Below are 13,315 nucleotides of genomic sequence, written 5' to 3' on the forward strand. Positions count from 1 at the left end.
TTTTTTTTTTTTTTAATTAAAGTGTCCTCTAAAGGATGTTTCCCAATCTTCTGGGATGCACATGGAAAATTCAGATTTCTGTTCTCCAACAAGCCCAGTGAATTTGAGAATCCCTTTTTAGGAGGGGCTTTGATTCCTAAGATCCACACTTGATATTTATGCCAACTAAAGTATGAGAACTTCTGTTTAGACCACTGGTAACACTCTTTCAACTCCCACCTTAATACTGTGTTAAACATTTCTGGGTGGAGAATTTTGAACTTATAAGCATAAACAAAGGCAATGTTCACCTGAAAACGTGACTCTGTTCACTTAATATGTCCTTTCCTTCAATGTGTTCTTATCCATTTATAAAGAAATACAGTAAAATTTTGCATGTAATAAAAAATCTTTGAAGATAACCTTACCAACTACAACTGTAGTTACTTATACTTATCATCATTAAATTATCTATTTTTCTTGCTCATTTCCAAAGCACATATGGTGAAACTGGAATGATACAGAGAAGATTAGCATGGCCCTGTGTAAGAATAACACTCAAATTTGTGACACATACCATAATTTTAGTTTTTTTTTTTAAAGATTTTATTTATTTATTTGACAGAAATAGAGACAGCCAGCGAGAGAGGGAACACAAGCAGGGGGAGTGGGAGAGGAAGAAGCAGGCTCATAGCAGAGGAGCCTGATGTGGGGCTCGATCCCATAACGCCGGGATCACGCCCTGAGCCGAAGGTAGACGCTTAACCGCTGTGCCACCCAGGCGCCCCTAATTTTAGTTTTTTTCTAATATAGTTTTTGTTAGAATGTCTACAAACTCTTCCTTAGAACTGTAATGTATTAGGTTGTTTTTTTTTCTGTGAAAGAAAATTATAATTTTATTTTTCAGTTGGAGGAGCAAAGGAGTTCAATGTCAGTTTGTGAGTGAATTAACTTTCAATGATTTGAAATATCAAATACATACAATAGAGTCTGCTATAGTCATGGGTTTATGTCTCCTTGCCTATGCAAGTCTTCTGGTTACTATAAAAAATAATCTATCTTTGGTTACCAAAATAATCACCTAAATAAGTTATTTAAGTAACTGATGTGAACCTTCATTTTATGCATAACTTTGACATATGCTTCACTGGGATCATTACCCAATAAACACTCCATTTATATTCTCCATTCTGAAATACACTAAAACCAAACATTTAAAGAATACTTACTACTGTAAAAGAATGATTCCACTCGTAAGTTCCTTGTAAACCAAGGAAATCCTTCACCAAGTAGTAAAGGAGAATCACAACACTGGGGTTGAAATACTAATTCTGACACTGATAGAGTGATTTGGAAGTGCAAAACAACCTATGTGAATTTTAGTTCACCTGTTCATAAAATAGGTTTAAGATAAAAAAGGAAAGCATCTAGCATATACCAGACAATCAATGCTGAATTTCCAAAATCCATTTCAGGAACAACTAGAATTAAAGTTAATAATTTTCCTTTAAAAGAAAGGGAGTAAGTGAGGGGAACACCGACAGAGGCTTTCAAATAGCTCTAAGGGCTGTCATACTGGAGAGGATTAGAACATTATTTCTTGAGAAACAGTGTTATCACTGGGTGAAATTATAGGCCAGCGATTTTTGGCTTAAAAAAACCGAGAAAGAGAGGGATTCAATAATGAAACAAAGGGAGAATCCTTCTTGAGGTTGACACTGAAATGTCTGGCATAATTCCAGATCCCAGGATCACCACTGTACCACCCCAACCCCCCAGAGGCATTAATAACTGAAAGTAGCATTTCAGTAAGTGTGTGTTAAGGCTCTGTAGGTGATGTCACTGACCCACGGGGCCACATATTCTAAGAGAGAGAGGAAGCTAAACTTAACCTTTCAGTTGATTAGTGCTTTAGAGAAAAACAAAGCAGTTAAATTAAACAGGGAAAGGAGCAGGGGTGTTTTATTTTCACATAGGGTGATCAGGAAGGTTTCTTTGATTAGGTGACATCTGAGTAGCAAAAGGAAGTAAGCATGTCATAGGCATGTATCTAGGTGAAAAGAGTTCTAAGTGTAAATACGAATGCCTTTGGGGGAAAAAATACAAACACCCCATAAAAAAAATCAAGCGGCAAACATGTTTACGACAGTTAGAATTTTATATATTCTGAACCATTCACTCTTATTCTAGAAGTAAAAATGTCAGTTTCTGGAATGATGAACATTTTTTGGAGCACTCGTTAGGACTTCATAGCACATTACCCCCTGCAAGCTGCTCCTGAAAACAGTAGTAAGCTTAAAGAAATTGTCCACAGTAGTTCCAAATTATGCAGGTTGGATTAGCAATTGAAACTTACATTAAAAAAAAATAAACATTAAATGAACAAAAGTAGGACTCTACATCCATCCTATTCAAATCTAGAAGACCACGAAGGTAGTATTAGCATCTACTGAATTGTAACCTTATACAGTTTCAGATCTGTATGTGGGAACACTTATGAAAGAGTCAAAGCACAAAGATGTGTCAATTTTTATCTCTTCTTCCCAATACCAGGAAAGGAGTCCTCTTAAAGCACAGCACCCCAGACCATGTTATCTGATGCATATCAGTTATCCTGGTGATGACTGAACTACTCCTTTGACAACAAAGCAAAAAAGGCAGACTCTGGTGGATCATGACTCTAAGATATGGATCATTCATTAGGTAAAAGTGGAACCAGTGAACAGCCTATACCTCTGTCACCTTTTCATAAATGCACCATAAAAAGAGCATCTTTAAAGTCAGCAACTATAACAAAATTCTTAATAACATGCTGGGCTGGAAAGAATTATTTCATAAATCCAGTATGTCAGGCACTTTGAGTAATCACATGATTATAATAATCACATGTGTCACTCTCATTTTCTGCCTTTTTGCTGCTTAATTTCACAAACAACTTAATATAGGGCACGTTGTCGGAAAATGGAGTGACAGCAAATATTTTTGTATGTTCATATTATGAAAGCTATGTCCTTCATTATTAAAAGCAGTCAAGTTTCCATTCAAAATAACAAAAATGTGTTTCCAAAATTCTACTTTGTGAAAATCAGTTACTCTGAAACCTTTCTCTGCATGTATATTCCCCTGAAAATTAAAGACAACACACCCATTTGAAAACATTAAGAACCATCTAAAGCATTTTAGTAGAAAGTGATGAAATACGGGAAATACTTAAAACTGCAGTATGATCAACTTCTATTATTTTAGAGTATAAATGTATTTAGATTAGTGATTTATTACAGCCACCACAACAGTGCATTCCATGAAAATTCCAATTTCCTATTTAGTACTTAAGTGACATCATAAAACTCTCAATGTACAGTGGGTACTCAGTGTTTACTTGTAGTAACACTTGAATTTTCACTCTTCACAAAGAGCACACCACTGTTATTTCAGATGTCTGTTCTAATATTTATCACATCTTGCTTCAAAGCTTTATTTTTTCTTTGTAATTAATCCACTCATTTAATACTGTTTCAGTAAGAATGTGAGATAACAGAATAAAAAAAGCCATACACTCTAAAAAATTTAACATTCTATAAAATTCCTTCCCAAGAACAGCTGTGAAAATATAAATGTGTACGTTAAACGAAAGAAAACCTTATGTTTCAGCTACAACGCATTTTTGTAATTATAAAAATTAAGTATTCAGGCTTACTGAATTAATCATCTGTCAGAGTACTAACTTTGAATTATATTCACTGGGCCAGAATCAGTTAACGGCAATACTTAAAATTAAGTGAACTGACAACAAACTTCGTTATCAAATTAACGTTAAGAATTAATAATTGTTTTCAAAGAATTCAAACAGCTGATTTTTTAAAAAAGTGACTACACTATATACAAAACACATAAAGTGCAGTTTGCCTTGCTCTAAGCGCTCAAAAAAAAAAAAAGACCACGTTGTCACAATTTAAGAAAAAACCACCAAATCCCGAGATTTTAAAAGCCTGTGTCTATTTAATACCCAAAACACTGGCCCTGCTTCTTCGCATTAGGCCTAGCAAGTAGTTTTTTTCATAAGTAAATGCAACAGCCAGCCTCAACTAAAGCAACCTGGTCCAGGGAAGCGTCGACAAGGGCCTAGGAAATGGTGTAGGTTAGGCCCCGAATGGGGAGGAGTTAGTAAAAACGGTGATGGTGGACGATACTCACTCTGGCGGGAAGAGGCGCAGTTCGTCGATCTTGCCTAGGAAACCGAAGAGGGTCCGCATCTGCTCAGAGCTAGCGCTCGGGGAGACATTAGTCACCTGGATTACCTCGGTGCCGCCGCCTCCGCCACCGCCGCCGCCGCCACCGGGCCCGCCGCTGGGGCCCGGTCCCGCAGTACTGGGGACGACGGTAGTGTTGCTCATGGCGCTGCTCGCGTTCTCGCTCCTGCTTTAACACATCAAACACACAACAAACAGTGAGAGGGAGGGGGAAGAGGAACCGATTCGCTGGAGAGTAGACAGGAGGGTGTCCGATGCTACAGCCGCTGCTGCCGCCGCCGCCGTTCCTCCACCCCGCCGCTTGTCGGGAAAGGGGTGGCGGGGGGAGATGAGAACGCGCGAGTTCGAGACCACGAGAAAACAAACGGCCGCCCCCACCTCGCTTCCAACCACCTCACTCGCGGGCCCGAGCTCCCCACAATGCCTTGCGGAGCACGGGCGCGTCACCGTCGGCTCCGCCCCGCGCAGGCCCAGCCAGCCTTGCCTGCAGCCGGAGAAACGCGAGAGGCACCGAGGTCTAATGGCAGTCGTCACCCCTTTTCGCATCAGCCCTTTTCGCCACCCCCCCCTTTTTTGAAGAAAGAAATGGAAGGCATTAACTTTTTAAAAAACAAGCATTCACTCCTCTGCAAAAAAAACTGCACACTTTAGCAACTATTCTTATTAGAAATGCCCCCAATATGTATTTCTTCACACAATATCATCTACAGATCTTTCCAGTTATTAAGGAAATTTCCACCCTAGCAACCAAAATTTTCCTCCCCATCACTATAAAATTTTATGAATCTTTACACACAATTGGTAACATTAAGTTTTTTTTTTTTTTTAAAGATTTTATTTATTTGACAGAAAAGTACAAGCAGGGGGAGCAGCAGGCAGAGGGAAAAGCAGGCTCCCTGCTGTGGGGCTTGATCCCAGGACCCTGAGATCATTTCCTGAGCTGAAGGCAGACCCTTAACGGACTGAGCCACCCAGGTACCCCGGTAACATTAATTTTTTAACCAATCTGCTTTGTCACTAAAACCTTGAAAAAAGATTTATTTTAGTGTTATACTTACTAGTGCTTAATAAGCAAATTTTATTTCACAAGTTGACTTTCCAAAAGCACGCTTTACACTACCTAAATATATTCAAGTATATGATCTGAAATTCCTACAGAAAAACTTGATTTACATGCATATTCTTGCTTAAAATAATTTTGAAGCTTTGACTATAAAGACTCTTAATTTTTCAACCTCATTTGAACTACTCTCCCATTTTCGTCCAATGTTATCCAAAGACCTGCAGTTTTCCAAACATGACAAAATCTTTAATTTCACTGTGTCCTTATACAAATTACTAATGACCTCCCTCATTTTATCTAACTACCATCCTCTGTTTGGGGCCTGCCCTCACTGCCACAACTTCTGCAAACAGAGTTAGGGCTTCCTCTTTCTTCTCTACTCAACAGCAGAAAATACACATACTCTACTTGTTATGTTGACACATATCCCCTCCCAAAGTGGTTGAGTTTTCTGGGTCAGTTTAAGACCTAGTGCAGGGGCGCCTGGGTGGCACAGCGGTTAAGGGCCTGCCTTCGGCTCAGGGCGTGATCCCGGCGTTATGGGATCGAGCCCCACATCAGGCTCCTCCGCTATGAGCCTGCTTCTTCCTCTCCCACTCCCCCTGCTTGTTCCCTCTCTCGCTGGCTGTCTCTATCTCTGTCAAATAAATAAATAAAATCTTAAAAAAAAAAAAAAGACCTAGTGCAATGTCTGTCACATAGTAAATGTCCAATAAATGTGAAACACATGAATAAATATGCCTTAATGACAGAGCTATTTATTATAAGACAGTTGTTAAATATTTTACATGCCCCTGAATATTTTTGGAAGCTAAAACCTGAGGCCTTACAGAATATTTTCGTTGGTAAATACATCTATGGAATAATGAAGTCAACAGTGTGATTTGTGAGATTAGAACACAAAGTTATTGAGACCCGGATGCAGAGGCAATTAGCTAGGTTTACTTACCAGCTAAGTCACTTCCGCTAGTTTTTATAAAAACAAGCGATAGGTTGGTTGAATGTAAGCCTCAAGGAAACTACAAATTACAACAAATGGCATGTAACTCATTAACGTTTATCTGTGAATATAAAAAATGTCAGATAATTTATCTTCTCATTTTGAATCAAACACATGTAACTGCCAATTACAGATTCTTAATTTGATAAAGTTAATTTGTATCAGGACCCACAAAATGGGAGGCTGCCCTAATGGCCTGGCCCATGTCACAAATCTAAGTCAGTCTGCACTTAAGGGAAACACCTATCAAGAAACCTAACGTAACATGCATCGCAATCCTCTAACTCAGCTTTAGTTAACTTATCTTACCTAGAGAACAGGACCTGCTAACTTTATTTTTTTTTTAAGATTATTTATTTATTTATTTGATAGAGAGAGAGCAAGAGTGAGGGCACAAGGGGGGGCAGTGGGAGAGAGAGAAGCAGACTCCCCGCTGGGCAGGGAGCCCCATGCGGGGCTGATCCTAGGACTCTGGGATCATGACCTGAGCTGAAGGCAGATATATAACCCACTGAGTCACTCAAAAGCCCTAGACCTGCTAGCTTTATAAAGAAATCCCTCAATCTCCTGGCCAACATGCCCTATTTCTGTGTTGCCTCTCCTAATGTTCTCTGAAACATGCTCTTGCCTGAAATCTTTCGGGACGACTGTTCAAATGCTTGTGAGGCACTGTAATCCCCCAATCCAAGGATTGTCTTCCCTGTAATAAAGGACATCAAACTCATTACTAAATTGTTTTTTGTTTTGTCGTTTGACAAGTTCCACATCTACTAGAAGTGCCTACCATGTGCCAAGGATGCTACAATGTTCTATAATAAAAGGACAACACAAAGGCAGGGTTCATTCCTGCCTTTTTTTTTTTTTTTAACATTAGCATCTTTTTATTCTTTATTGGTGGATACAAAGAAATCTTTTATGTTATTCTACATATATTTGACATATTTCATAGTTAAAATTACATGTTCAAACCAAGAAACAGTTTTGTGATAAGATAAAATCTTTTAAATCATTAGAAACCAGTTTATGTATAACTTACTGAATATGCCAATAGATGGTGCCTCCAAATGCAGAAATAATGGTGGCAAAAAAGAGTCTTATTCTAATAAGGAGAATTTTTGAATATTTTATTTTCAAGTCATCAGGCAGGTGGAAAAAATACTAGACTTAGAGCCAGGAGAGTGGCTTAGAATATTAACCTGTCATTTATTAAGTGTGATTTGAAGAAATTTCACTTCACTTCTAAGAACCTACTTCAGTCAGGAACTGAATCATAATTTTGAAAATCTTTCTAGGTCTAACAGATAGATTAAATAATTAACGATCTTGACTTATTATTGTCCATTGCCCATAGAAATAACTAAAGACAAATAAATATTTCAAAGCAAATAACAAATATATCCAATCTACAGTAGTTTTAAATCACTTCAGACTGTTTAGACTCCTGATTAAACTAACTATAAGATAACCATAAGAAATACAGATCTGGAGATGGGTATCATACTTGTCTTATTGACTTTAACCTCAGTGTCACAAGAGGTTGTTAAAAAACTTACAAATTCCTTCAAATATTATGCACCTGTTATGTTCCAGGATTTTCCTAGACACTAGGAATAAAGCAGAAAAAAGATAGGCAATGTCTCTGATCTCCTATAACTTCAGTATGGCAAACTTTCAAACACACACACAAATATGTACAGGAGTAACATTCTGTCATGAAAATAAACCAGGATAAAAGATAAGAGAAAATGTGTTATTGAGCTGAGACTTTAGTAAAAGGAAGAAGCAAGTCATTTGAATTTCTGGGGGAGAGATCCAAACAGAGGAAATAGCAAATTAAAAAGGTCTAGAGGGTAAGAATAAGTTGGAAACTTTCAAGAAAAGTTGGAAGACCACTTTATTGAATGAATGCTTTCCAGTTTATATTTCAGAGAGAGACTTACAAGGAGATCCTGCCAGTATCATGTGGAAAGTGAAGTGAAAGAAATATGCAAAGGGAAGCGTCATAGCTTATCTTTGGAAGTGGACTGGGAAGGCTTCCAGCTATATTTGAATGATAAATATTACTAGTCTTACTAAGGGTTAATGTTATTTCTAATCCAAAGCAAAAAGTAACCTGTCATTTTGGCCTATATATGCATATTATAGTGCATCATTTCTGAAAAGCTTTTGTAATATAGAAAATGACTTATAGGCTCCCCATAATAGAGTCCTATTGCTTATAGGTGGATTGCCACTACCACACTGCTGAGATACTGGCAGGGATATATTGATATTCTGTTAAAGAATATTAGAAAGTAATACTTAACACAAATCTTCAGAAACAAAACCAACCTTCTTAGTCATAATGAACAAGGTTTAGTACTTTCCAATCTCAAGCTTCTAAAAGATCTCATGTTTAAAAAAATGAAACCAGAACCCTATCTTATACCTTATATCTCACAAAACTTAACTCAAAATAGATTAAAAACTTCAATGGATTAAAAACCTGACACTGTAAAACTTCTAGGAAAAAAAAAAAAAACAGGAAAAAAGCTCCTTGACACGGGGCTTGGCAATAATTTTTTGCATATGGCACCAAAAGCACAAACAAGAAAATAAAAAATAAATGGGATTACATCAAACTAAAAAGCTTCCGCATAGCAAAGGAAAATAGCAACAAGATGAAAGAACAGACTGGGCAAAAAATATTTGCAAACCCATATATCTGATAAGGAATTAATATTCAAAATATACTCATACAACTCAAGAGCAAAAAAAAAAATAATCTAGTTAAAAATGTGCAAAGGACCTAAACAATTTGTCCAACAGGTACATGAAATGATGCTCAGCATCACTAATGATTAGGGAAATTAAATTAAAACTATGATAAGATATCACCTCACACCTGTCAGAATGACTAGCAACACAAAGAGAAGAGATAAATGTTGGGGAGGATGTGGAGAAAAGGAAACCCTTGAACACTCTTGATAGTACTGTAAATTGGTACAGCTAGTAAGGAAAACAGTATAGAGTTTCCTCAAAATTTAAAAATAGAACCCCCATATAATCCAATAATCTTCTGAAAATATATCTCAAGGAAACAAAAACACTATCTCAAAGATATATATGCACCCATGTTCATTGCAGCAGCATTTATAATATCCAAGACATGGAAAAAACCTAAGTACCCACTGACAAATGAATGGATAAAGAAGTTGTGGTATGTATATTTCCAACCCACTTCCATATTTATAATACACAGTATATTATAATTCGGTCATAAAAAACAAGGAAATCCTTCCATTTCTGACAACATGGGTGGGCCCTGAGGGCATTATGGTCACTGAAATAAGTCAGACGAGAAAGACTAATATTATAGGATCTCACTTACATGTGAAATTAAAAAAACAAAAACAAACAACCCCCAAACTCATACAAAAGGAGATCAGATCTGTGGTTACTAGAGGCAGGGATGGGGGGAGGGAGGGGATTGGAGGAAGGTGATAAGGTGGTCAAAAGGCACAAACTTCCAGTTACAAGATAAATGTACTAAAGATGCAATGCACAACACGATGACTGTGTAACACAGCTGTACGATATATATGAAAGTTAAGAGAGTAAATCCTTAGAGTTTTTATCACAAGGAAAAATATACTTTTTCCTTTTATCTATATGAGATGATGGATATTAACTAAACTCATTTGATAATTCACAATAAACGTAGGTCAAATCATTATGCTGTACACATAAACTTAGACAGGGCTGTATGCCATTTATATCCAAATAAGACTGAGAAAAAAAGAATACTTGTAATAAAGATATTTCCAATGCAAAAGAAAAAAATCTCATATATTTAGTCGGAAATTCTTCAATTAAAAGATAGAATAGGTACAGATATGTATAATCACTCTACCCACTGGATACCACGTTCCCCATTGGATAAATCAAGTCACCTCTGTTATTGTCAGCCACCTTCGTGCACACTTATAGAAGAAATGAGTTCCCCTAATTGACACAATTTTGCAAATCTGCAAAGCAATAGGACTTCAATCAAATTAGTTGTTAAGCAGCAATTCCTCTCTTGCAAATACACTTTTTTGAGGAGAGGGAAGGCAATGTATTATTAATCTTTGTGTTTCCTGATCACTGACAATATACTAGTACAAAGACAGTATTTGACAAAACTTACTATCATCAATGTGCTAAAAACTTCACAAATGCCTCACTCAAGTAATATACTCAGCAAAGGTTTGCTGAATGACGGCAGGAATGCATTTATCAGATTTATAAGGAAATCTGGTTGAGATAAACTTTCCGAGTATTTGGCTATACATTTTTTCCTCTATGGCTATAGAAAGCAGTAAGACTAGGAAATAAACTGCAGCTTATAAATCCTCAACTTTAGGGGCACCTGGGTGGCTCAGTAGGTTAAACATCTGCCTTCAGCTCAGGTCATGATCCCAGCGTTCTGGGATCAACCCTGCATGGGGCTTCCTGCTCAGCAGGGACTCCGCTTCTCCCTCTCCCTGCCGCTCTGCCTACTTGTGATCCCTCCCTCTCTCTCTCTCTGTCAAATAAATAATTAAGATCTTCAAAACAAAACAAAACAAAAACAAATCCTCAACTTTAAAAAAACTTAGCTGCAGATCTATACTAATTTGAATTTCTAATTCTACAAATTAGATAATTGTATTTCCATTCTATTTCTAATTCTATAAATTAGACACTTCCATAAGTATTAATAATATCTATTTTAATATTAAATTGTAAAGCTCACGCTCCTTTTTTTTCCTCTATCTAAATGAAGGGAAGAGGCTAAAGGATCAGTTGGCATTAGGGGGCTGACAGACAGATAGACACACACTAGGCCAGAAAAAAAAGTCTCCTTAAATTTATTTCCAAATACTAGTTTTGTATTGTCTAATTTATATTGTCTACCAATAGCAGGATAATCTATATTTTTAAATTGACAGCACAGGCTCTGTGAACACCTTGAAAATTAACATAGAGGAAAAAAGTGGTAGTCTGAACATTAAAATACTGTTTCCTATATACATATGCACAGTATTCTGAGCTATAACGCATATGCGTTACTTGGAAAATCACAATTTGTACAAATTTGTTTGGCTTTTTGGATTGAATGGGGTCAAAATAAATATTTGGATGGAGAAGCTCCAGATACTAACTACTCAATACTCAATACTCAAAAGGCCATTTGAGGAACTGTTCACAATCTTTACAAAAAAAAAAAAAAAAAAAAATCCAGTAGAGTTATACGTATCTTTAAGTAAACAATTTCAAGCATTTTAACATTAAATAGTTTTCCCTAATCAAGGAATTAGACATTTGTGCCATTTGAGCCTTTTTCCCCCTATGGTATAAAATTAATTTTCTCTTCATGAAGGAAAATTATTTCTAAAGTCTCATAAAACTGCTAAAAAAGAAAGTGTACTCAACTTAGTAATGAGAGGATCTACACTAACTGAATGCTTTTAAAATGACTTTTAATCCTCACAATATTTAAAAGGTGCTGCAGTGATTATAAATGGAGGCCTAGAATAAAACTGAAGGGGCTCTACCACCAATTAAAATAATTGTGACCTTTGGTTCATTACTTTGTGCTTTGAATTCCTCTACTGAAAAATGAGAATGATAGTAATGTTCACCTCACTAGGTTGTTATGAGGATGAAAATACTAAAACAAATGCTTCGAAAAGGTAAATATTAGCTTCGACTATTATTCTTATTGTACAAATTAAAAGTTTTTCATTTTGAAAAATGAATGGTTACCTCAACTGGGTTCCATTTTACACCATCAATCTATTTTAGGGTGGTACTGGACATCATTCACATGAAAGACGAATAATATACTAATATACACAGTGAGAAGAGTTTCTTAAGATCTCACATTTTAACATAGGCTTTGTGGCATATTTTAAAAATTATAAAGTAATAAATGCAAAATGTTAAATATTCAAACTCTAAGTGCAAAAAAAGTGCAAGTCCCCCATTCTACTCCTCTGTACATGTTCTCAACCACTATAATAGGTGCTGCCTATAATTAGCCATGTGAGCCCCAATTCCCTTTAGTGAAAAATGAGGACAAAGGTGTGAGTTTTTAAGATCAGAAACATTATGAAGTACCTAGCACAGCGTCCAGCACATAGGCACTTAAAAAACTGTACATACCATTACAGGAAAGTCTGTGTTCAACTTCCTTATCTTTTCAATGTCTTACCTTAGAGCATTATTGTCAAACATGAAAATACTTTGTAAACTGTTAAGTGGTAGTCAACATGCAAAACACACTTATTAGACGCCCTTTCCTCAAGAGGCTGCTGCAACTGAAACCTGACACCAACAGATTTCAAATTTTCATATTCATTTTGATCCTAAAGCAGGACTTTACCAACAGCATGCACAGATAGATGACAGCTATACAAAATATTCCTTTTTATTTTTTTAAACATTTTATTTATTCATTTGAGAAAGAGAGCACAAGCAGGGGGGAGGGGAAGAAGAACAAGGAGTAGAGGACTCTCTGCTGAGCAGGGAGCCCGATGTGGGGCTTGATCCGAGGACCTAGAGATCACAACCCCAGCCAAAGGCTGATACTTAATCATCTGAGCCACCCAGGTGCCCCCAAACATCCTTTTTTTGATAAAATGCAAATGTTTTAGGGCTCCTGGACGGCTCAGTCAGTTAGGTGTCCGACTCTTGATTTCGGCTCAGGTCATGATCTCGGGGTAGTGAGATGGAGCCCGTGTCAGGCTCTGCACTGGGAGTGGAGCCTGCTTAAGATGCTCTTTCTCCCTCTACCCACTTCCCCACTTCTTTCTCTCTCTCTCTCAAATAAACAAACGAAACAAAAAAATCTCCCCCAAAACAACAAAAAAGACACAAATGTTCCAAGGAAAAATCTTTCTAGGAAGGCTTCAATTACTTTTCTACATTTTTAGAGCAAGATTATTATTCTTTTTTTCAAAAGACATAATTGCACATATGCTTGATTAATCTTAAAAGTACTGTGACATGGGTCAGAGC

The 13,315-nt window shown here is 36.8% G+C and overlaps 1 protein-coding gene and 1 non-coding gene across 8 annotated transcripts in view; one reads left to right on the forward strand and one right to left on the reverse strand.

Annotated features, from left to right (window-relative positions):
* SRSF11 (serine and arginine rich splicing factor 11) overlaps positions 1 to 13,315 on the reverse strand; it is a 44,199-nt gene that overhangs the window by 25,390 nt on the left and 5,494 nt on the right. For 5 of the 7 annotated variants that reach the window (XM_040627138.1, XM_040627136.1, XM_040627135.1 and 2 more), the window contains exon 2: positions 4,174 to 4,395. In XM_040627138.1, the coding sequence (XP_040483072.1) occupies positions 4,174 to 4,373 (200 nt within the window). In that variant the 5' untranslated portion in view covers positions 4,374 to 4,395. Of the gene's footprint in view, positions 1 to 4,173; positions 4,399 to 4,607; positions 4,686 to 13,315 lie in introns of those variants that run through there. The other 2 variants (XM_040627140.1, XM_040627139.1) reach the window with 2 other exon arrangements.
* Positions 460 to 565, forward strand: LOC121102169. Its single transcript, XR_005834257.1, has one exon. It is a non-coding gene; the product is annotated as a U6 spliceosomal RNA (small nuclear RNA).

Source organism: Ursus maritimus, unplaced genomic scaffold (genome assembly GCF_017311325.1).
Source record: "Ursus maritimus isolate PB19 unplaced genomic scaffold, ASM1731132v1 scaffold_12, whole genome shotgun sequence".
Taxonomy (NCBI): Eukaryota; Metazoa; Chordata; class Mammalia; order Carnivora; family Ursidae; genus Ursus; species Ursus maritimus.